At 46.4% G+C, this 25,024-nt stretch overlaps 1 protein-coding gene and 1 pseudogene across 1 annotated transcript; one reads left to right on the top strand and one right to left on the bottom strand.

Annotated features, from left to right (window-relative positions):
* Positions 1–9,405: 9,405 nt before the first annotated feature.
* Pomp (proteasome maturation protein) lies at positions 9,406–24,413 on the top strand. Its single transcript, XM_076923904.1, has 6 exons — positions 9,406–9,477; positions 11,236–11,333; positions 17,320–17,380; positions 18,082–18,183; positions 21,149–21,242; positions 24,121–24,413. Exons 1-6 carry the CDS (start codon positions 9,475–9,477, stop codon positions 24,186–24,188), a joined length of 426 nt encoding a protein of 141 aa, XP_076780019.1. The 5' UTR covers positions 9,406–9,474; the 3' UTR covers positions 24,189–24,413.
* Positions 16,517–17,224, bottom strand: LOC143437502 (large ribosomal subunit protein uL11 pseudogene; annotated as a pseudogene).
* Positions 24,414–25,024: the final 611 nt, after the last annotated feature.

Raw genomic sequence — 25,024 nt, 5'->3', positions numbered from 1 at the left:
ATATGTCTGTGGCTCTGTAGTGTGTGTTTGTGTGGGTCTGGATGGTATATGCATGAGGGAGTATGATGTGTGCACGTGGTGCATGTGTTTGTTTCTGTTGCTTGTGTTCGTGTGTATATGTCTGTGTGTATATGGTATGTGCGTATGCCCATGCATGTATGGTGTATGTGTATGCTGCAGGGGGGAGAATGTGTGTCTGCATGTTCATGTGAACACAGACACATGCACACGTAGAGGTCAGAGGACAAACTCAGGTGTTCATTGTCAACTTCCACCTTGTGTGAGCAGAAGTCTCTTGTTTGGCTCTGTGTACACCAAGCTAACTGGCCCATGAGCTTCCAGAAAGCCTGTCTTGCCTCCCATTTCACACAGGTGTGTTATTATAGATCTATGCGTCTGTGGCTGGCTTTGTGTGGGCCTGGGGCACTGAGCTCAGATTCTTGTGTTTGCATGACAGATACTCTCTCTACCCACTGGGCCACCTAAGCCCTTTAAAGTATTTTGTTTTGCTTTAATTCGTGAATGTAGTGTGTGTGTGTGTGTGTGTGTGTGTGTGTGTGTGTGTGTGTGCAAGTGCATGGGTGTACATGCATGTGTGTGCACATGGAGGCCAGAAATTGACATCTGTGACATCTGCTATCTTCAACTGCATTCTGCCTAATCTTTTGGGAAAGAGTCTCTTACAGAACCTGGCACTCACTGATTGGCCAGCCAGCTTCAGGGGTTTACCTGTTTCTCCAACACTCCTGCCCCAACTGTCCCCATCACCCCGGAATTACTGATGTACTTGGTCACCTGTCATTCTGCTGTCTCCCCTCCCCATCCCTCTTTCAGTCCTTCCTTTTCTCTCCTCTTCTGCCCTCTCCCACCCTCTAGACAAATTGCCAAATTCATCATGCATGACAGTGGGTCTTATTGAATGCAAAGAAAACTTCTTGGATTTCCCAGCTACTCCTTGGATCAGTCAGACTGCATCAATAACTTATAAAGCTCCAACCAGGTCTGAAAAGGCCATGTGGCTGTACCAGAAGGAGCCTCCCTGGTGTCCCGGAGGCATTTGATGAATGATGTTCACCGTTCTTGCTGGACATACATCATTGATGTGTTGAACACTGTCTTATTTTTGTTTGTAACCAGGAACTAAGACCAAGAATAAACCCTTTTCCCCCTGAATTGCTTTTGTCAGAGTATTTTAACCATAGCAACAAGAAAAAAACAAAACAAAACCAAACCGAAGACACTTGGTTACTTGATGGCTGTGTTGCACCCCCCCCCAAAAGCTTGAACCCCACGAGGACAAGAACTCCATCTACACCCCTACACCCCTGGAAGCTAACACCACACACTTTAATCAATAAATATCAGTACATCCAAAGAAGAGAGTAATTGTTCAATAACAAAGGGATGGGGGCTATTGATTAATGCCATGAAAAAATAAGTTAATTTGCATAAATTTAAACTTGTAGTGAATATTAATCTCCCTCTAGAGCAGTGGTTCTTCACTGTTGGGTCGAGACCCATTTGAGGGTTGAAAGACTCTTTCACAGGGGTTGCCTAAGACCATTGGAAAACACGGGTATTTACATTATGATTAATAACAGTATAAAAACTACAGTTATAAAGTAGCAAGGAAAGTAATTTTATGGCTGGGGGTCATCACAACATGAGGAGCTGTGTTTAAAGGTCACAGCATTAGGAAGGTTGGGGCCACTGCCCCAGAGTGATTGGTTGTGATGTTGCTTTGCAAATGCCAAGTGCAGATGATTTGAACGCAGTGTGCAGATGAAATGCTTGTGTGCACAAACTCATGGCGGTTGTGACAGCACACGCTCAACCTGTGCAAGCTCAGAGATGAAATCCCAGCATGGAGATGGGAGGTGGCCAAAATGTCATATTTCTGTGTGAGGAAATACTGGCAATTTAAGGCTGCTGAGAGTAAGAGAATTGTTAATCATACTAAATAATAATAAATGTTAACCAAAAGAAACTTTATACATACATACATATATATATATGTATATATATATAAATCTATATATACATGTATTTGCATGTGTACTACAGAACACACACAAATGAATGAATGAATAAGTGAATAAATAAACAAATAAATTTAATTTTAACAGTTGTTTTTAATTCCAGCACTTGAGAGGCAGAGGCAGGTGGGTCTCTGTGAGTTCAAGGCCAGCCTGGTCCTGGTCTACACAATGAGTTCCTAGACTGCCAGTGCTATGTAGAGAGAGACTCTGTTTCTTTCTCTTTTTTTTGGTTTTTCGAGACAGGACTCTGTTTCAAAAGACTACTAACACTAAAATGCTGACAAGTTTTAGCATGCTGGTGAAGGAAAGCACACCCACATATTTGTCAGAAACGAAACGAAATAAATACAGGAGCAATCACATGGATGAAAACAGTGTGAGCTACTTACTAATAAACTTCAGATTTGAGGAAAACAGATTCCTGGAAACACACAACGTCAGAAATTTAAACTCTGAACTTGAAAGTCCCTCTCAAGTGCTGGGATTAGACTTGCACCACCACAATTGTTAACATTACATTCATTCATTCACTCATTCATTCATTTATTATTCATTTATTCATTCAGCTCTGGTATGGCACTGAGAAAAAACTGCCTGGCCATGCAGCCTGCGCAGGGGCTATTGTCTTAAGAAGAACCACTTTCCATGCTTGTTGGGTAGTTTATCACCCTGGTTACCGATACAACATTATCAGTGGCTAAGAGAGCTCCCACAGAGAAGACACTGGTGGGGGCAGCTTTACAGTCAAGTTTCCCAAGAGTCCAGGAACAGATCATTTCAGTCCTACAGTCTTTCAGAGTGTGTGAAAGGAGACACACCTGCCGCTGACCACTATCATGAGAGCTGGGGACCTTTCCTGTGTCACCCAGACAAGAGAGCAACTCAACTCCAATCTTAATTATAGATGCAAAGTCTTAAAATACCCACTCTCTCTCTCTCCCTCTCTCTCTCTCCCTCTCTCTCTCCCTCTCTCTCTCTCCCTCTTTCTCTCTCTCCCTCTTTCTCTCTCTCCCTCTCTCTCTGTGTGTGTGTGTGCATACATGCAAAATAATGATCAAAAAGGAGTGAAAGATTACTGTAGTATTAGAAAAATGTACATTAATAGATTAAAAGAAGAAAAACATGGTCATTTCAAAACAAGACTTTTTTTTTTTTTCAATCCAGGAAACCGCCACAAGCTGTTTATAATAAAACAAACTAAAGTACCTTAGTGAAACAAAGATGGGGGGGTTCTCAGCATACAGAATAAACCGTATCTTTAAAAGCATCTCTCCTGCACATAATGCTTCAGAAATAAACTAAAAGCATTTCCTTTACAAACGAGGAATAAGGTGAGGCCGGCAGTTTCCCCCACTCGAAACAGTGTTGTGCAGGCATCATTGCCAAACTCTGACTGCAACAGCAGAGCGTGAAGGACCGTTAAGATTTGGAAAGGAAAAGCAAAACAAAACAAAACAAAGCAAAGCAAGCTAGCATTATTTATTTTTATTTATATTTGTTTTATGTTTATTGTATTTATGTTTATTTTTATTATATTTATATATTACTTTTATTATGTTTATTTTATATTTAGCACTAGAATATTAAAGGTTGTCTCCATAGAAAACTTCCACAAACGATAAGAAAACCTGGCAGGGGCTGGGATGTGACTCAGTAAAATGTTGCTCGTCAAACATTGTGAGGGGGTTGAGATGCCCAGGACCTGTGTGAATGCTGAGTGTGTGTGATAGGACACACCTGTAGCCCCGCATTCAGGAGGTGAAAGTGGGGAATCCCAGAGCAAGCTGGCCAGCTGAGCTAGCTGAACCCGAGAGCTCTGGGTTCAAATGAGAGACAATCTCAGTGAAGACAGTGGAGAGAAACTGAGGAAGACTCTTTAGCCTCCATGGGCACCGATGTCCACATGCATCCATAAGCACACCCACTTGTGTGCAAATACGTACTACACACACACACACACACACGAGAGAGAGAGAGAGAGAGAGAGAGAGAGAGAGAGAGAGAGAACTTAGCTACATAGATGTGATCAATGATCAGAGGTTAACTGCATTTCTGTATATCAGCCAAAAGAGATGCAAAATTTCATTTTAAAAGGGCACCATTTAGGGCACCACATAATATAAAGGGCCTGGGAATAAATATATCGTGAATATTTTGAGAAAATCGTATGGAACTGTGTAGAATTTGCGGAAATGCACATGAAGTCACAATGGCAGATGGAGAAACATGTCACATGAACCGACAAGTTCCATTTTAAAGATGTTTGTTTTCCCCAAGTGCCATAGGGTGAACTCAAATCCAAATGACCTTAGTAACTTACTCTTAACATTTATGTGAAAAAACCGAAGTCCCAGAAATAGTCCCTCAGACGTCTGACAAAGTTGAAGTCTCTCTCCAGCCGATGGGGAAGTATTATAAAACTGTATTTAAGACAGCATAGAATTTCATCCGGAGATGGACAAACTGACCAACTGAATGGAAAAGAGATGCCCAGAATAAATGTTTGGCAAAGCTGGCATTGCAGATGAGTGGAGAAAAGAGATTTTCCAATAGAAAGAGCACTAAAATAACTCATGTGATAACCAGGAGAACTAGACCTGAATCTCACCCTGTGCATGCATCCTTTATGCATAAATACTGTCAAAGTGTCGTGACACAAACAGGAATGGTGAGCCTTTGAAAGTTTCTGAGGGAAAGTACTGAGAGATTTGAATGTGTCTAACTTCATAACATTTCCTCATCAAAAGCCTGTCCCTGACAGGGGCCGGGGATACAGGTCAGTTGTCCAGGGCCTGGTCAGCATCACTGAGGGCATGAGTTCAATCTCCAGGACAAAAGCAAAAGCCAAACGAAAAACTAGCACTGATTTAAAGGCAACAAAACCAAGCCAATAGCCAAATGAATAGAGGTCCTGAGTAGAGAGGACATAAGAAGGAAACAGTACCAGCTTACAACGGAAAACTGTACTTTAGGACAGTAGTAATTCTGGAGAATAAAAGATACGATCCTACATTGGACAGATGAACTAAATCCTAAGAATTAAACTAGACCAGTCAGCACATTGTAACAGCTGGATGAGACTGGACAGCACAAACGTGGAGCCTCAAGACCGATTCTGCTGAGGTACAAAGTTGCTTCAGTAGTTTCATCAGCATCTGGATATTTTTAAAAGAAGAACTATAGACCTGGACAGAGGCTTCTCCAAAGAAGTGAAATGGCTGATACACACTTTTAAACCTTTTCAGCATCAGCAGCCCCCAGGGAAATGCAAATATAAGCAACTTGAGAGTCCATCTTACTTCACTTTGAACAGCTGAGCTCCAGACAACAAAGGATAGGCCCAGCGTAGGGGGCTCAGGTCTTTAATGGCAGCACTCAGGAGAGAGAGAGGCAGGCAGAGCTCTGTGAATCTAAGGTCAGCTGGGTCTCCAAAGTGAGTTCCATCCAGGACAGCCAGGGCTACACAGTGAGACCCTGTCCAACCAACCAAACAAATGACAACAAATGGTGACAGGGTGTTGAGACTGTGGCCACTGTAGAAATCAGTGTGGGGATTCCTCGAAAATCTACAAATAAGAACTGGGGAGATGGTTCAGTGCTTAAGAGCACTTTTCTTGTAGAGGTCCCAGGTTCAAATCCCAGCACACAACCATCTGTAACTCCAGTTCCAAGGAATCCAGCGGCCTCTTCTGGATTCTGTGGGTATTAGGCATGCACATGATATGCATACATGCATGCAAGCAGAACACTTAATAAATATAAAATAAAATAAAAATCCTTTCATCTGAAAATAGAACTACCATAACATCCAGCCATGCCATTACTGATAATCACCCAATGGACTGTGTCTTCCAGAGATACTTGCTCATCAGGGCTTCTTGTAATAGCTAGGAAATGCAGCCGGCCTGCAAGTCCATCAGGAGATGAAAGGGTAGTGCAAACATAGTGCATATGCACAGTGCATTTTTATCTAGTGGTGAAGAAAAAAATGAAATTATGAAATATGCATCTTAGATGCATGGAGCTAAAAACTATCGTATTGACTGAGGTAAACCAGGCACAGAAAGACAGATACCACTCTGTTCCCTCTCAGTGGGTCCTAGTTTTGAATTTTCAGATTTGTGTAGTTAACTTAGAATACTTATAGAGTCCTGGAAGCTACAAAGGGGCCACTGGGGCAGGGATGCCTAAAAGATGTGGGGATAGTGAACACGGGTAACATGAAAGCAGAGGACAGATAATGGGATTGAAGCATTTTGATAAGAATGAGGGAGAGGGTGGAGGAGGCAAAAGATGGGGAGGGGCCAACCAAATCCAAGGTCATAGGGAACCCAGCTATCGTATAAGTCAGTGAAAATGTAAAAGCTGTAAAAAGGAGCTTGGCAGATACCTGCACAGCTGGATGAGGCCATGGGTCATTAAAAAAAAAAGTCCCAGTGCCAGATGTGGGGTATCTTTTTATGCATTGTTCAAAAGGAGGTTCCAGATGCCCCCAAATAGTTCATGTCCTTGTCATTCCTTTTGGTCATCCACCAGAACTAGACAATAAGAGCTTGTTGCTGAAGACACCACACACTTCGATCTCAAGATCTAAGAGAAATCAAAGTGGAGGCTTCCTCCCTGTGGGCCAGTTTTTATAGTAGTAGAGTACTATAAAACTATATAACTGTCTGAGATAGATTTTAGCATTGCCTCATTTTAGAGGTGAGAAAGCAAAGACATGTTATGTAAACATGCCCAAGGACCGAGCCTGAGTTCAGAGTAGCGTTCCAAACACTACATTGTATTGCTTCTCTAATACACTGTGTTTAAATGGTCCTGTCCGCCACCAGGACTTAAGTCATCATTACTAAAGGCAAGGACTTAAAGAATCATCGGGCCAACAGTCAAAGGGTAAGAGCAGGCTTGTTTGCTAGTAAGGCATATAAAGGAGAATTATTAGATTTGCTGGTGCAAATGATGAATTGAGGGGGGAAAAAGGTATGTGGAGCCCAAATCAGATAGTCAGGTATGAGGATACACTAGTGTGATGCAGCTGGACAAAGGGTCTGTGCAGGTTCGTGTGGGCTAGAGTGCAGATGACACCTTTCTTCTAAAGGCCATGGAAGCCTGGAGACTGGAGGAGGGAACAAAACAAGGAAGAAGTGTAAGTATACTATGAAACCCAGTACTTTGGGTGCTAACTAAAAATTAATAAGAAAGAATGGGGCATTGGAGAATTTGTTATCCATAGCCACTGCCATGGGTATTCAGTCTCTGAAGTTATGGACTAATTCCGGTGGCAACTATTCTGTATTGGTGTCCTTATGTATTCTGGTGGCCTCTTCCCAATACTCAGGTTTACCTGGAGATATGAAAGTATGCACTTTAGGGTTTCACTAATACCTTTTTCCTCCCAGTAAGTTCAGTCAAGTAAGAAACTTTTAAAACTTCAACTCTTAAATAATTTAAATATTTTTTTAAAAAATTGCATTTGGGTGTTTTGCCTGTAGTTATGTCTGCACTAGGTTTGCAGTACCACAGACGCTAACAGATGTTCTACATTCCCTGGAACATGGGATGGCTGTGAGCCACCAGGAACTGCAGCTCAAAACAAAATCATCATGACCCATGCCTGTAATAGTAGATTCAGAAGACAGAGACAGGAGGATTAAGAGTGTACACTCATGCGGAGACACATAGTTGAGTTTGTGGGCAGTGTAAGCTACTGAAATCCTATTTTTAAAACATGAATAATCATTTAATGTTTGTCGACTACACATGCTGACTGGGTGATATAAATTCCGTCCTGAATATCTGCTGAGTATTTCTTTTAGTACTGGGCAATGAAACTACAAAAAAAAGAAAAAAAAGAAAAAAAAAGAAAAAAAAAAAGGGATTTCCTTATGTATGAGATGCTAGAATTTTCCCGGAGGAGCAGACATGTAAATAGCTATCTTAAATGCATGAAACAAAGAAAGGGTTCATGGGATCAGATCAAAACAATGCTGGTATTGTGATGGTCTTTTAAAAGTGGTTTTCTGTGTCTCTGTACTTGAGTACAGTTCAAGGCCAGAAGAGGGCATTGGATTGTCTGAAGCTGGAGTTACCTGGAGTGAGCAACCATCTGATGTGAGTGACAGGAAATGAGCCCCGGTCCTCTGAGAGAAGACATGGTCTGGACATATCTCTGAGGCCATTTCCACAGTTTTAACTAAAAATGATGTACCCTGAATGTGGAAGGCACCATCCCATTGGCTGGGATCCCAGACTGAATAACAGGGCAAAAGCAAGAGGAACATTCATTTCTCTTTGCTTCTGACTGCAGAACCCAAGTGGCCAGCTGCCACATCCTCCGGCCACCACAGCTAGACCTGCTTTAGCTAACCAGCTGCCTTGCCTTCTCCTCCATGCTGCTCAAAATGAGCAAAGGGTCTGGAGGGATGGCTCTGTGGTTAAGAGCACCCGTTGCTCTTACAGAGGGCTTATGTTCCTTTCCCAGCACCCACAGGGTGGCTCACAACCATGTATCTGTAACTCCAGTTCTATGAGATCCTGAGACTCTCTTGTGTTGGCAAACACCACTAAACATTGCAAAAGAGTGTGAGGGCACCACACACACACATGAAGCACACACACACAGTCAAACAAAACGTTTTTAGAGAAATCCTTAAAAATTAATTTTAAAAAGCTTAATGAAAAGATTTAAGGAGAGGACTCAATGTAGAAATATGTTGATATGTAATTCTAAGAGACTGACATACGTTAGCTATGATGACACTGACTTAAAATTGTCACACTTCCATGTTACTGCGAAAGATTTGGTTCCAGGGAGCCTCCCAAGTCTTTGTCGTCTTTCCAATCTGGCCACAATGACCAAATCGCCGCCTTCTGCCTCTCGCTTTTAACTTGCTTATTAGGATCCGCTGGCCAGACCTGACTTGGGACACAGGTTGTGATTCCCCCAAGTTAGGAAACTTCCACACCCCACAACCTCTGGAGGCCACCTCTGTCTGTAGCTCAAGTGACTGAGCCAGCTTGGTCCTTTTCTGGGGGTTCTACACATACCCAGCCTTGAACCTTCGACTTATAAAACTGTAATAGCCTGTTGTCCGAGTTTTGACTGAACAGAACAGATTTATGCAAATCACCACCTAGACTTCCTCGGATGGCCCGTGGGAAGTCTGTGCATCTGCACACGCCTATCTAAAACCGTCACGCGAGGCCAGGTCCAGCGCACACCCTGGCTGCGCCCTTGGCCCTCGCTCCCCGGGGATGGCAAGCGTGGGAGCTCCGGCCCAACGCGACTCCCTGCTCCGCCCACGTCCTCTTTCCTTCCTGGCCGGACGGACGCACTTCCGGCGGATGCCCCCCCCCCCCCCCCGTATGGGCCCCGGAAACGGAAGTGAGCGGCTTGGTCGGCGGACTACAGCAGGTTCAGAAAGCTGTTTCCAAGATGGTGAGTGAGCGCAAACCACCGCAGTCGTGGCGGGTATTTGTGGTGCGGGCGCGATCACGGCTGCGCGGTCCCGGCGGGTGTCTGACGTGGGCGTGACCCGGGCTGCGCGCTCTCGGGTGGTGCTGGTTCCCGTCGGACCGCGCGCGTCGCTTCCCCGGGCCTCTCAGGACTGAGCGTCCCTTCCCAGCAGTTTGAGGCGGATGCATGAATAGGGGCACCTCTGAAAGCCAGGCAGGCCTTGTGTGTGGGTGTCGGGACACGCCGCGTGCCTCCTTCAGGGTGACTGGACCCTGCACCCCCGCAGGGCCCACGACAGCCGGTTGCATTTATACAACTCAGCCGCGATTTACAAACATCTCTCCCTGTGCCATGTGTTGCTCTTGGTTTATTCGTGTAGTGCTCGAACTCCCTGTCATCCCCCTCTGGCCTCTCCTCCCCTTCTGGCCTCTCCTCCTTCCCCACTTTCTGTTTCTCTTTGAGCAGACTCCTGAGTCACTATGGCACAGACTTGATACGAGCACCCCTCCGCAGGCCGTCTGCCCACGTCCACAACGCTTGTATTGGCAAAACCCGCTAACCTTTGTAAAGGGGTGTGAGGAACGCTGAAATAGTAATGGTTTTAGGTCATAATAGACTTAGTTTTATCTGACACTGAACTAGATAAGGAGTCCTCATATTTTGCAAAAGGACACCGGAAAGACAGTAACAACAATACTAGAGGTCAGAATTTCTCCTTTGTGCATAGCATAACTTTTCCTTTGGTGCTTTTCAGTAAATCGGTCCGCAGGAGGACACTGGTCGGTAGTGGTGACTGTCCACGATAGATTACATACTGTCTTCCTGATCCCCTTGGCTTCCTGTGTGAAGAATGGGAACAGTGCCAGGACCTTGAATTGCAGAGGGAGCCCTGAACTCTATTTCTTAGATGTTAATGAAGCATAGAAGGGGGTCATTAGCAGTTTTGGTGGTGAGGTTGTGTGTTTTGGGGAAAGAAACCTTACTGTGCAGAATTGGGAAATTGGTGAGGCTCAAGCAAGACCCAGTCGAGGCTGGTGACATCTCCCCATGGGAGCTGCCAAATCAAATACACAGATGAAGTAAATCAAATAGCTGCTTTCTCAGAATAGTTTGGTCTAGACTAGTAGTAGAGACCACTTTGTGCTGTCAGATACAGGGTGACAGTGACAGTTCCAAGGGAACTGTTCTTAATTTTTTGAGCTATTTCACTTAGCTGCATTTACTTTTAATTATAGAAGACAGCTCCTCCCCCTTTCTATAGGTTCCTATGACCTCATCTCTAGCTGTCATGTCGTAGTTTCATCTCTTTTTATTGATGTCTTTGATCTGCCTGTTCCTGGGGTTCTGTCCTCAGCTTTTCACTGGGTTAAAACACTACAACCAAAGGGAAGGCTTTTCCAGTGAAGCAAATCTGGCTGATCATACCAAGATTTGGGTAAAACTCAAGGTTTTTGGTACATACACTGTCCATCTTTGAATCTTACCACTTCTTTAATGTCAGTCATCTCAAACTGGTGGTAGTTGTATATTCATTCCTTTTTTTTTTTTTTTTCCTTCATAAAATGCTTTCCCTGCTGGCACATTCAGAAGTCAGACCAGGAGTCTTTCTACCCCTTGATGTGGTACTCACTATGTACCCTGTGTGCTGGTTACCATAGTACTTAAGGCTCTCTGTAGAGCCTGTGTTCTTAGGGGCACACTTCTCTGTCTTTTAACTAGCGTGTTGACTTTGTGTTGTAGAACTCCAGAGGCCTTGGGTCGCAGCTGAAGGACAGTATTCCGGTTACAGAGCTCTCAGCCAGTGGGCCTTTCGAAAGTCATGATCTTCTCCGTAAAGGGTATGTCGGGGACTTGCGGCTGTGTCTCGTTCTAATGAAATGCTTCTTGTGGATTCTCTTCAAGGTGCTGTCTTTGGAAGGCTATAAATGTGTATTTGATTTTGTCTGTAGTGTGTTGTATACTCAGGGTATGGAGAGGAAGAGGGCTACATGTTCCTTGTAATGGGGGAACTCTTGTAGCAGGATACAGCACGCAGGCTTGCAGGAAGGGGGTCTTCCCAGTGCCTGGAACCATTGGTAGGATTCTGTGGGCTCGTGTGATGAGGGGTCTAGTGCTGGCGATTGAACCTAGGATGTCGTATAATGGGAAGCAGTCGCTCTACCACTGACATCTATAGCCCTAGCACTTGGGTTAGAGGATTCTTACTGCTCGTAACTCAGCCATTGACCTCTATGCTACTGACTGCAGGAATAATTAACTCTTCTCTGGTAGACACTAGTATATAACAGTTACATAGCAGTGATTAACACTGAACTGGGCAAATATGACTTGAGTTTGGATCCCCAACACCCATTTAAAGACAGGTCAGCCTATCCCATTGATGGTCACTGTGTCAGTGAAAGAGCCTGCCTCAGAATATAAGGTGGAGAGCAGCAGAGGAGGCACCTAATGTCAATTCTGGCTTACATATGCGACACATACACACACCCCCTTAAGAAAGGATGATGGCTGGGTGGGGTGGTGGTGCAGGCCTTTAATCCAGCCCTTGGGAGGCAGAACTGTCCTGTAAGTTCCAGGACAGCTAGGGCTACACAGAAAACCTGTCTTGAAAAGCCCCCCACGCCCCAAAAAAGAGGAAGAAAGAGAAAAAAGAAAGGATGATGTGTATATACCAAGGAAACAAGGCCTTCTGTACACAGCAGTACTGACACAAGCATGAACTCTCAAAGCCTACCACAGTAGCAGGCACAGAGCCCGCACAGGTCTAAGAGGGGGTACCAGTGCTTAGGCAGGAAGTAGACAAAAGCCCCCATCCATAACCTAGAAGCCATCTCCAAGTGATAACCTCTTGCAAATGAAAATGTACTTTTCTTCAGTGGAACACACACATGGACACACAGACTACACGTCAGGGCAGGCCAGAGAAGCTCAGTGTAGCTTTATGTTTTAACTTAGAGATCTTTTGTTTATGTGCCATGGTTTCTAGTGCTGTGTTTCTGGTGGGATTTCTGTGTGTGCAAATGTTTGAGAAAACTCTATTGTCAATAAAAATCAGAAAGGGGGAGAGAGAGAGAGGGAGGCAGAAACATGGAGGAAGGGTGATGCACTGCCTGGGGGCCTTGGGTCCCAGCTCTGTTGTCCCCTGGACGATGTCTTGTGACAGGTAAGTGCTAGTGTTTTCACCTGTGACTAGGGTAACAGTGCATGTGTTACACAGTAGGAGTGAGGGAGCCAACACCGGCAAACACCCACGTGGTGCCTGGCTCTCTCGAGCACTAAGTGGTGGCTGCTTGTGTTTTTGTTGTCCAGCACTCTACCCTACCTGCTTCTGTAATTTCCCTTTTTAGACATCTGTTTCCAGTTGTCTGTCCTTTGCACATCACTTTTCTGTTCAGTCACACAAGGTCAGTTTAGCTTCCCATGTATTTGCATCCTAATTGAAAATGCTGACTTTTTGTGGTGCTGAGGTCTGGACACATATGTAGTCCCTTTTGGATTAGTAGTAAAAGACTCAGGATATGGCCTCTTGGAGGCATAATTTGATCTGTAGTAAAATTAATAGGCTGAGGGCTAGAAAGATAGTTTAGCAGTTAAGAGTGTTTGTTCTTACAGAGGACCTGGTTCATAACCACCTGTAACTCCATTTTCAGGGGATCAGATGCCCTCTTCTGGCCTCTGTGGGAACCAGGGCAAACACTCACAGACAATTCTTAAAGAAAATTAATAGGCTAGCCACCAGCTAAGTCCTGGTGAGCCCCGCCAACTCCTCAGCCCTCCCAGGAAATGTCACTTCTTTTTTTCCCCAGTTGGACAGGAAGACTGCACAGGAAGGCGGTTTTCATGCTTACCTTTCTGAAGGCGATCTGTCCACAGTGCTCAGTGGGTGGCTGTGGCGGGGCTCCTAGGGCTTTTCAGCCCTCAGACCCTCCTTTAGACAGTACTTAGCATGACAGTGACCATGGTTTCATCCTAACTGTGGGTCCCTTAAGCGTGTGGTTTGACAATTATAAAGGTACAGTATTGAAGAAAATCTTAGCTTGTCTGTCTTGGGAGCAGCAGCCCATCAAAATGGCAGTAATAATAAACACATGCCTAGTGAGTTTCTTTACAATAACTTAAAACATTTTTATTAGAAGATTTTTATTAGAAGGGGACAGAGGGATGACTCAGTGGTTAAGTGTTCTTCTAGAGAACTGGGATTTGATTCCCAGCACCCACATAGCAGCTAACAACTATCTGGTTAATCTGGTTGTTGGGAATCTGGTGCCCTCTCCTGGCCTCCAAGGGCACCAGACACTCAGGTGGTACAAAGACAGACATATAGGCAAAATATCCACGCACATAATAAATTTTTAAATAAAAAATTAATTTCCATGAGAACCCATAAAAGACATCAAAATAAAAATGAAACTCAGTGGAAACAGTTAAATGGTAAAAATATGCCACAGCTTTTCAGTGGCATTACCGTCACTGCGATTATTATAGAGGACATGAACTAGCATCCACATTTGGAGAGCCTCTGTCTCAGGGTCTTACTGCTGTGAGCAGACACCATGACCAAGGCAACTCTTGTAAGGACAACATTTAATTGGGGCTGGCTTACAGGTTCAGAGTCAGTTTAGTATCATCAGGATGGGAGCATAGCTTCCAAGTATGCATAGTGCAGGAGGAGCTGAGAGTTCTACATCTTCATCTGAAGGCTGCTAGCAGAATACTGGCTTCTGGGCAGCTAGGAGTAGGGTTTTAAAGCCCATGCCTGCAAGGCCACACCTCCAAGAGTCCCTGGGCCAAGCGTATACAAACAATCACATTCCACTCCCTGGACCCTATTGGCTTGTTCAAATACATGAATCTATGGATGCCATACCTAAACATAGTATAATGCAAAATACACTCAGTCCAACTTCCAGAGTCTCTATAGCAGTTTCAATAATGTTAAAAGTTCAAAGTCTCTTCTGAGATTCATCCAATCACTTAACTGTAATGCCCAAAGCAAGATAGGAAACCAGCTGGGCAAACTCCAAACTCTGCATCTCCATGTCTGATGTCAAGGCGGTCTTCAGCTCTCTTAACTCCTTTTTCACCTTTGTTGACTGCAACAAACTTCTTTCTCCTGGGCTGGTGCCATTTCCTGTTAGCAGCTTCCCTCAGCAGATAGCCCATGGCTCTGGCATCCCCAACATCTTGGGGTCTCCAAGGCAGCTTCAATGTTAGAGCTTCTTGTTTCAATGTCTGGGATCCACACATGATCTTCTGGGTTCCTCCAAAGGGCTGGTGTCACTTCCACAGTTCTGCGCAGTGTAGCTCGGGTTGATTCACTCCACTGCCTCGGCTGTTCTTGGTGATCATCCCTAGTATTGGCATCTCCAGTATGCTGGGCTCTTGCACTGCTACTGGGCTTCACCAATAGCTTCTCATAGGCTCTCTTCATGGTGCCAAGCCTCAAATCCTTTGCATGACCCCTTCAGTCCTGGGCTGTCAACTGTAACTGAGGCTGCACCTTTACCAATGGCCTCCCATGGCCTCTCACAGTGCCAAGCTTCAGGGGCTCTGCAACCCCTTCATGCCTTCAAAACCAGGACCACCTGGCGACTCTCACACATTACCAGGTACAGCTGCTGCAAGAGGTACAACCTTCGCTATCTTTAGAACACAGCTTCTTTTTGCTCTCAGAAAACACTTCCCAGAAGGTTTCACCTCAGTGATGTTGGTCTCTTCTCAATCACCACTAATTTTTTAACTCCAGCTAACCAGCATTGGTTGTCCCAGTAGTCCCCTCTGTTTTTCAGTCTAAAGCTGGAGCCACATGGCTGAAGCCGATGTGTTCTGCTCTTTCTGGGGCTGGAACATGGCCCCACTTACTCATCTTACCAGCTTTCTGTTTTCTGACTCCCTCTCTGCCTAAGCTTGGCTGTCCTGGAACTTGCTCTGTAGATTGACCAGAGATATGCATGCCTGTCTCCTAAACGCTGGGATTAAAGGTGTGGTCTACTAAGCCTGGATTTAAGTTTTTCTTTACCTAGAATTTGCTGTGTTCTAGGCTGGCCTTGAACCCAGAGATCTGTTTGTCTTTGCCTCCTGGGATTAAAGGTTTGTACTACCATGCCTGGACCTAAATTTAGCTGGGTGGGATCTTGCCCTAATGTCACTACCCCCTTAATTCAGTTAAATATCTTTGAACATAGAATTCAACTGCATGTGCCCCTTTAATACTCAAACCATTATTTTATATTTTTCCTTTCTCAGCCTGCTATACTTTTTTTTTTTTTGAGACAGAGTTTCTCTGTGTAGCCCTGGCTGTCCTGGAACTCACTCTGTAGACCAGGCTGGCCTCAAACTCAAGAAATCTGCCTGCCTCTGCCTCCCAAGTGCTGGGATTAAAGGCGTGCGCCACCACCGCCCGGCCTGCTACAGTTATTTAAAGTGTTCTTCATGAGACTTAACTGGAGAACAGTCTATAATGGGTGTTTCTGAGACTTCCTTTGTCAGTGCAATTAATCTGAGCCTCTTCACCTTAACCTCAGGCAGACTCTTCAGATAAGGGCAGAGAGGAACCACATTCTTCACCTGAATACCCGAAAAACAGTTTGTAGGTCACATTTGGAAATTCTCCACTGAAATCCCTTGGAGGGCTCCCTGGGTCGTGTCATCACGGCCTCCACAGAAGTAGAACAGCAGCAGGTCTGTAGCAGACGCGCGCGGGGGCGGCTGCCTTTCATGCACAGCTTATGTGTTCTTACCAGCGCCTCTGTTCCTGTGCTCATCAGCACCATCGATGATAACAGTGTTCTTGCCCCCAGGAAACCTACTGCTCACCACTGGAGAATAACAGTGGCTGGCATTTTGGGGTTTTGAGGGGCAGTGTTGGGGAGGGTTGTTGTTTTTTCAAGTCAGGGTTTCTCTGTGTAGCCCTGGCTGTTGTGGAATTTGCTCTGTAGACCAGGCTGGCTTTGAACTCAGAAATCCACCAGCCTCTGCCTCTTGGGTGCTGGGATTAAGGGCCCTCCCCACTCGACTATGTTTACAATCTTGGGGGTGTCAGTGGAGATGGTGTCCCAGGCCTCATGCTTGCTGAACACATGTTCACCCACTGATATGCACCCCACGCCCCGGTTACTCCACAGTTACACATGCAGTCTTTTATTGAAATATTTTCTTGTTGCTTTTTAACTAGCCGGCACTCCACCGCACCACTGTTGATGTTATCTATGCTGTCATGAGGGTGGCGGCCATCTATGCTGCAGCCCACAGACTGTGCAGTACCCAGGATCTCCTTAGTAGTTCAGAGAGCTCTCTGGCCAAAGACCAGTGTTGCGTCCGGCGGGCAGCGTTGGCAATCTCATCAAAAGTGATACTTCTGCTGGGTTTAATGTTCTGCAGCTTCTTTCTGTCTCGTGGTGGCTCCTTAAGACTTTTGATGGTCAGGGCAGAGGGTGGAGGGCACCACCTCCGTCTGTTCTGCATGGTCAGTTTCACCGTAGCCCTCAGACCTTGGCAGTCACCAGTAGCCTTCGCAATGTCATCACCAACTTTTTTTGGAGACAAACCCAGAGGACCCATCTGGGGGCCAAGGTGGATGTGGCGCCGGCCTCACCTCCGGTGCACCTCAGATTCATGACTTTGATCTTGTTGGGGTTGACTTGAGCAGCATGGTAGACGCACCTGGCGTCAGATGAACCCGGATTTGGGGCGGCCAAAGAAAGTTGCTCTGTAGTCTCCTCTGAGCAGAAAGTCAGAAAGATGGATGTTCCCCTGTGCAGCTTAGAGCTGTGATAGAGAATTATGGGTAGTACTCTGTTAAATATTTGTGGTTTTTCCTTCTAGGTTTTCTTGTGTGAAAAATGAACTTTTGCCCAGTCACCCTCTTGAATTGTCAGAAAAAAATGTGAGTTTCAAAACAAACTACTTTTTAAAAAAATGAATTTAATTATTTTATGTATATTGGTATTTTGTTTGCTTCTACTTCTGCATACTAGAAAAGGCCATAATGCAGTTATGCACTGTCATGTGGGTACTGGGACTTGAACTCGGAACCTTCAGAGCTCTTAACCACCGAACTATCTCTCCAGCCCTATGTCTTTTTATCCTCTGCTAGAAAAATAGAAGTCGGCATGGGCACTTAGAGATCAGACAGCCACATTTGAAGACATTTGGGGTACCACTACTGGATACAGGAGGGGAAACAGGCGACCCCTGGTGCTTACTGGCTGGCCTAGCTGAGTCTCTGGGTTCTGGGTTCAGTGAGAGACCCTGTCTCACAAAATAAGATGGGGGACTGTTGAAGAAAAACCTGGTGTTGACTCTGCCTGGTGTCTGCACATGTAAACCACACGTGCACATGCCACACACAGAGATGTAAAGACATAAATGTTATAAAATCTATCAAGAAGAAATGAACACTTTAAATCAGTTCTGATGTTGATTCTTGGCTTCGGGATTGTCAGGGTTGCACTGTCAGACCAGCTTGCTCCCCTCGTAACAAGCCCTTGGGTTAGACAGCTTGCTCCCCTCATAACAAGCCCTTAGGTTAGACAGCTTGCTCCCCTCGTAACAAGCCCTTAGGTTGGAGTCGCTCTGTCTTTGCAGTTCCAGCTCAACCAGGACAAGATGAGCTTTTCCACCCTGAGGAACATCCAGGGTCTGTTTGCTCCCCTGAAGTTACAGATGGAGTTCAAGGCAGTGCAGCAGGTGAGTCTGTCTCTGTCCAGCTTGTGCCGATGTTCTCATGCTAGCTGTCAGACCTTACCCTCCGTGCTCCCTGTCCTGCTGCTTGTGTAGCATCACCCTTGTTACTGCTTCAGAGAGGGAAAGTTGTTCTATGGAGAATGGCTTCATGTCGTAGACGCAGTGTCTGGGGACAGCACAGCTGTCTGACTGTGCTTCCCTGCCATCTACGGGCAGCCGTGCACACACAGCTGGGAGTGCCTGTTGCTAAGGAGTAGCTGTGTGCAGGTGTCTTTCTGCCTGGGTTCTGGGCCCCATTGCTTCACCCTACTTCAAGGAACAACTCCCTGCCAGCAGCCCTGTCTGTTATGGACACCTTTTTCTTCTCTTCTTGCTTTGGCTCATCAGAAGCAGTTATATACAGTCAAATCCTGTCTTAAACATGATTGAATCAATTCCTAACTAATTCATAGTTACTTTTGAGGTAAGCTATCTCTCACTGGCCTAGAACTTGCTTTGTAGAACATGCTGGCCTTGAACTCCCAGGGGTCTGCCTGCCCGTGCCTACCTACTGTGTGCAGGGATTAAAGGTGTGTGACACCATGCCTCCCCCCACATCTTTCCTCACTTGTCTGGTTTTTGCTTTCTCCTCCTGAGCCAGTGTCTTCTGGCCCCTGGCGCGTGCAGGATTTGCTCCTGATCAGGGCATACATTTTCTTACCCCAGTTTATTTGAACGCTGTAGTATTTGACACTCAAAGTTTCTTCCTTTTCTCTGTATTTTTGTAGACCTCAAACTGGTGTTCCCTTTCTCTCTGAAACCCACTTGCAGCTCTGTGGTTCCTTCTGTCTGTCACCTGAGATCCTAGTGGTGTTAGGGGCCAGCTTTGTTCTCCCTCCTGTTTCCTGCCTGTCCCTCGTAGTTACTCAGTGCGGTTGACTTTCTCTAACTCTCCTGACCTGCTTTTCTGGTTGGAAGGCCCACAGGCATCTTGGATCTCACACGGGCTGTGCAGAACAACTCACTATTCACCTTGTGGGTGAATAGGTTTCTGCCTCAGATGAGCGTTGGAATGAATGCCCTGGAATGAATGCCTCGCTCGATGCCTTGTTGCCTCCATCCCAGAGGTCTGGTCCTTACCAGATCTCTCTGCTTCCCAGCCTTCCCACTCCCCACCCCCGCCCCGTGACTGTAAAACACCTCACTGTGTCATGACTTTTTTCTCCAGATAGAACCCAGCTGCCTATGGACTGGCATCTGGCCTTCTGCTTTGGACTTTCACGCACATCTGTTTCCTGCTACTGAGGGTCCTTTCTCTTGCCTAGCTAGACTTGAGTCTCGCAGCAGTGCTAGGAGTGCCATTCACTTTATAGGCTTGTGGTTCTGGGAGCTACTTTACATACTTTGCAAGAACACAGCTCTAAAATGGCTTTAAATGAGAATGGCTGAGTCGGAGTGTCTTATACTAATCTAAATCTCAGTCTCAGACGAATCTAAAAAGTCAAGAGTAGCAGTCTGAAGCAGATTTGTTATTGTTTAAGGTTTAGTCTGTGTGTGTGTTTGCGTGTATGTCTGTGTGTCTGTGCACCATGTGTAGAGTGATCACAGAGACCAGATCGCCTAGAACTGACTTAGAGCCTGTCTGTAGCCTCTGTATAGGTGCTGGGAGTCTAGCCTGATTTCCCTGGAAGAGCAGCCAGTGCTAATTTCCATCCCTCAGTTCCTTGCCAGTGTGAAATGGAGGAACAGTCAGAACAGCACAGGTTATCCTGAAGGTTTCCATGAAGTAACACTCGGCACAGAACTGTTAGCCCGGCTTTGCCCTGGTTTGAGCTGCATATTGCTAATGAAATTGACGGCCTGAGTTTTTTAAATACCATTTTGTCAAAAATCTTTGCTAATGCATATTCCTTGTTTCCCCATCCTTTGCAAGCCCCACCTTTGATGTTCTCCCAGGACTGTCTGATTTATCTTCCTCCCAGACCCTTTCTTCTCTTCTCCACTTAGAGGTTCCTGTTGCCATTTCTGTTTCTTCCTCTTTCTTCTCTCTTCTCTCTGCTTCCTTTTTTTTGGTTTTGAATGACAGCTAGAGAAGGTTTTTTCACATTGTAAAGACTAAGTAATCTTGTAGGCTGTTGGCGACTGAGACTAGTACCCTCACTGAGTAGTGGGGAGGTCTCCCTGTACCCGCCTGTGCAGGCGCTGACCACAGGGTTACTTTCGGTCATGGCGTCTCAGTGCTGACCACCTAGTAGTCTTGGTGAAGTATGAAGTGATGTGCAGCGAGACCGGAAGCGACGAGTGTGACCGCGTTCAGCTGGCAGCGGCTGCCCTGTCTGTGCAGAGCTCTGTGACTGGGTTGGAGATCATCCGACTGAATCCAGATGTTTCTGTCTGCACAGCCTTTGCTCCTCCCCCATGCTTCATTTGGTTGCCAGTCCACACCTGGTTGTTGCACGACAGAGGTCACAGTGGCTGGAGTGGCTCTGTGACTGTAAAGGCCTCCTGAGTGTGTCTGGTCTCCATTTCTGGTTAGCACTGTGTTTGGAAAGGTTGCCTTTTCCCTCTGCGCTAAGCAGTGCGGACCAGCGCACAGTGCCCTTGGCTGTGGAGAGTGACTCACTCTCCTGTTCCTTCTGGAACCTGGTCTCTGAGCTGGAGCCAGGTGGGCATGCCTTAGGCTCCGGGAGTGCTTGGCATCACATTCTATGCTGTAGTTTTCCCGAACGGAAGCAACCCCCAGACACAAGCATGTGTGGGCATGGTGGGTTAGGCAGTGGACGTAAGCTGGCAGGTGAGTAAAGTTACGGTGCCAGTGCCAGCACACTTCAAAACTCAGTCTGACCCTAAGATGTGAGTCTTTCTTCCCACTGGCTGAATTGCAGATTCACTTCGTTTGTACATTCTTCAGATAAAGAGTGAAGAACATGGAGCTGTGGTCTGTGGTCACCTCCCTGATCTTCCTGAAGCTCTCTTTTCACTTCTCCAGGTTCAGCGTCTTCCGTTTCTTCCGAGCTCAAACCTCTCACTTGATATTTTGAGGGGCAATGATGAGACCATTGGTTTTGAGGATATTCTTAACGGTGAGTGGCACTCAGCACTGCAGAACCCTATACTGTACAAGGTGACAGCAGCCAGCAGCCTGTCCCAGGGAGATCACGGGAGTCACTGGTAGTCACTCACAGCCCTAAGATAAGATTTAATGGTAATTGCTTTATAAGTCAAGCTGTTTCGGTGTTCTGAGATCTGGCATTTCAGTCAGTTTAACAGTCATTGTGCTTACTGAGACTAACATCTGCTCTGTACATATGGAGTCCCATGGTGGTGTGTACTTTAAGGTCCACAGCGTTTGTGGGACTTGTTTTCAGGAGTTAGATAAAGTCTTCTTTTCTTAAACACCGCCCCCCCTACCCCCGTCCAATAATGTGTGAGCCAAGGTGTGCAGTGAGGAGAAAGGCGAGCCTGCCAAGCCTGCCGACTGTCACCAAGAGCCACACACAGCATCCCATGCTTCTTCCAGGCCCAGGGAAGATAGGCAGGTACAGCCCCGCCCCCCCCCCCCCCCCCCAGCCTCCAGCAGGTTCCCCCCTCCCCCCAGCCATTCAGGGGAACTGGGAAAAACCCAGCACAACTCCACTGTGTTTACGTAGCCAGTGCTTGGGGGTAGACACAGCAGAAGTGCAGTGAGCCGCAGTCCCCTGAGGGGACTTTATGAACACTGGGAAACCTGGAGTTCCTGAGCTCACTCAGACTGCTATACAGTTGACTCATATCAAAATCTTCTGTACTTATGTGTTTAAAAAAGACAAAAGGAGATTTTGAGCATCAGTTTGGACTCACATCAAGGCCCTGGGCAAGGCTGTGAACACAAACAGTGAGCCTTGGATCTGCCCTCAGAGGAGGCAGACTTTAAACGGGCAAAGATGGACTGTGGTGGATTCTCGGAATGAAAGTCATGTTGGGTTGGGAGGGTCACGTGCCTGCGGGATATGATGCATAAGCTGATTGCTCAGTTCTAATTAGAGGGAAGACTGACTGACGGCTAAGGCTCAAGAGGGGTTGCCCTACGAGAAGCCGGCAGGTTAGCCTGCTGCAGGGTTGTGGATGGTGGAAGAGATAGGAGTCTCCTGATGTCAGAGGGACAGATGCCTGCATTCTATGGTCCCTGGTCGCTGAAGTGCACTTCCCGTGGTATGAAGAGGCCAGGTGACACTCGTGTATGTGTCCTGTTCCATAAAGGGCTCCATATCCAGGGCTCCTCAGGCATTAAAGGTGCTAAGTGTGGGCATGTCTGCCTTCAGGGACTGCTGCAGGCCTTTGAGAGGCTGAGCCGGCCTTGTCTCAGCACACAGGCACACTTGAAGCTCCGAGGTGTACCCATCTTGGTCAGGCACGGCAGGCTTCATTCTATGTGTTGAGCACAGAGGCCATTGTCCATCTACACTGTTGGCGTAGACTCAGGTGTGCAGTAGCGTGGCACAGTGGCGCTTGTTTGAAGACTCACAGTGTGTGGGGGACTGGCTCTTAGAGTGGTGGGGGCCAGTAAGATACAGCACGGAGTAGGGTGAGGTTGAGAGCCAGACAGGCCAGATAGAGCAGTACTACAGACCACAGACAGACGCTGGATGCTCACTGGGAATGCCCCAGTCTCAGACGATCACGAAATGAGCTCATGCGTGGCTCTGTCTCACTCATTCGCTGCATCTCTCCAGTGTAGACGTAGCTGCAGAGTCCCCTGTGGAGGGAGCTGGTGTCCACCGCTGTGAGACTGCTAGAGTGCACATGGGTAGCACCCCTCAGTTGGGAGCTGTGTGTGCATCGATGGGGTAGCTGAGGACTACCATGGCTGCCCAAAGTGGGCCTCTCCCCCTGTGCTGCACTAATTCACGGCATAGCTTTTCCTTGTTGTCTTCCCTGTTCCTCACTGAGTGACCTGCACACTCACTGCTCCTCTGCATGTTGACCAGATGGCAGCGTGGTCTCAGGCAGCGTTGGCTAACTCGGCTCTCTCCACACATTTTATGAGAGCACCAGCTAAGTTACACTGCACTTTTCATGGCGCTCCCACCTCCGTACGTATGGTAAGCAAGTGAGTAAGCTGAGGATCGAGGAAGGGCTTGTCCTGTGTCCTGGGAGTTCACTGCACATCTGACTGGCCACCTTGCATGCTTCCTGTTTTGGTAAGGGTGGTGATGCACTCTAGAGAGTCGGAACTTTAAGAGATGGAGTGGAAAGGAGGCTAAGGAGTGAGCGTGCTCTGTGGTCACAGTCAGCACACCACCCAAGCTGGCCTTGCTCCCATATTCATCCATCATTCATTTGTGCAGACTATTTGGCACATTAGGCTCGGTCAGTGTTTCGAGGGTGAGACTTGTCCTGGAAACTTCCATTGCTAGGACTTGGTGGCGGCTTCTGGTGTGTTACCACATTCCAACACAGTCTTAGGATGCTCTTGCTTTGGAATTTTGATTTCTCTGTGTGTGTGATGGACCAGAAAATGGGGAAGAGAAAATGTTTTTACAATTGAGAGTGTTCTCAGTCGGGGGAGGAGCCATGTGTTCTCAGTCAGGGGAGGAGCCATGTGTTCTCAGTCGGGGGAGGAGCCATGTGTTCTCAGAGGAGCCATGTGTTCTCAGTCGGGGGAGGAGCCATGGAAGCATCAGAACCTAGTGCATGGGTGTTTTGGCTGCATGTATGCCTGTGGGAGGAGGGTGCCGGAGCCCCTTCAACTACTGTGCAAAGTGTGTGTAGTTGGGTCCCTTCAAGCAAGATGCAAACTTGTTTTACCGCCTACCCCAACTTCCCTTGGCCCCTTTGCCGTCAGTTCCCCTCTCCAGCTCTCGACAACATGCTTGTCACACTGGGTTGGTTTAGACAATCACAGATCCTGATATGATGACTCCTGAATTTCCTTCTGTGTCTGAACACCCGTAGACAATGCCTGTTTCTGTTTCTTTCCAGATCCATCACAAAGTGAACTGATGGGCGAGCCGCACTTGATGGTGGAACATAAGCTGGGCTTGCTGTAGTACAGGGTGCTGTACTGGAGCGACCCGTTGCAGTCGGATGCTCACAGCATTGGATCACTGAGAGGATCACTGGGTCATGGGAAAGTGTTTGGAGCTTGGTTTGGGGTTGTGAATCAGTTGAAAGCCTAGAGGTGACTTCTAAGCTCTGAGGTTACAGCAAAGCCCAACTTCTGAAAATGTGTTTGTTATAAATGTTACAAATGCAATAAAGTTACAAGGAGCCTCCTTCAGAATCACGTTTGTGATTGGGTTTGGTGGCAGCACCCACCGCAGAGCCTTGGCTTTGGTCTGTAGGATGCTACTTGCACCTTAAGGGTTATAGCTAAGTATTTTTACAAGTTGAAAAGTGTAAGTTTTTTGTGAGAAGTTAGATTCAGCAATGGGGCACATAGCTTGAACCGCTATGCTTCCGAGATTTGCCTGGCACTAAGTTAGGAGAATATTCCTATTACACACCCGTGAATACTTCCATACTACTTTATTTAAATACATTTTCAACATAATGGTTCTTAAAATACTGTTTATAGAACTGGTCTATAAAAACTAAAGTTTTTCCTGGGTGTGGTAGTGCACACTTCAATCGCAGCACTGGAGAGGCAGAGGCAGGCGGATATTTGTGATTGTGAGGCCAGCTTGGTCTACATAGTGAGTTCCAGACCAGCCAAAAGTATACAGTGAAACACTGTCCAAAACAAAAACCTAAGGTTTTCAGAATACTGGTAAATGGATCGGGTGTTTTTGTTTTTGTTTTGTTGTCGTCGTTGTTGTTTTTTAACAAGATCTGAAGTATTTTGATTAACAACTTTTTCGGAACATCTTTATTAACTGAGTTACTG

This window comes from Arvicanthis niloticus, chromosome 24 (genome assembly GCF_011762505.2).
Source record: "Arvicanthis niloticus isolate mArvNil1 chromosome 24, mArvNil1.pat.X, whole genome shotgun sequence".
Classification (NCBI taxonomy): Eukaryota; Metazoa; Chordata; class Mammalia; order Rodentia; family Muridae; genus Arvicanthis; species Arvicanthis niloticus.
This window is presented reverse-complemented; position numbering and strand designations above follow the sequence as displayed.

What these genes read in the sequence shown, in the direction of transcription:
- Pomp (XM_076923904.1), top strand. An exon ending in TTGAATTGTCAGAAAAAAAT is followed by an intron (nt 17,381 to 18,081) that starts GTGAGTTTCAAA and finishes CTGTCTTTGCAG; the next exon opens with TTCCAGCTCAACCAGGACAA. An exon ending in TTTTGAGGATATTCTTAACG is followed by an intron (nt 21,243 to 24,120) that starts GTGAGTGGCACT and finishes GTTTCTTTCCAG; the next exon opens with ATCCATCACAAAGTGAACTG.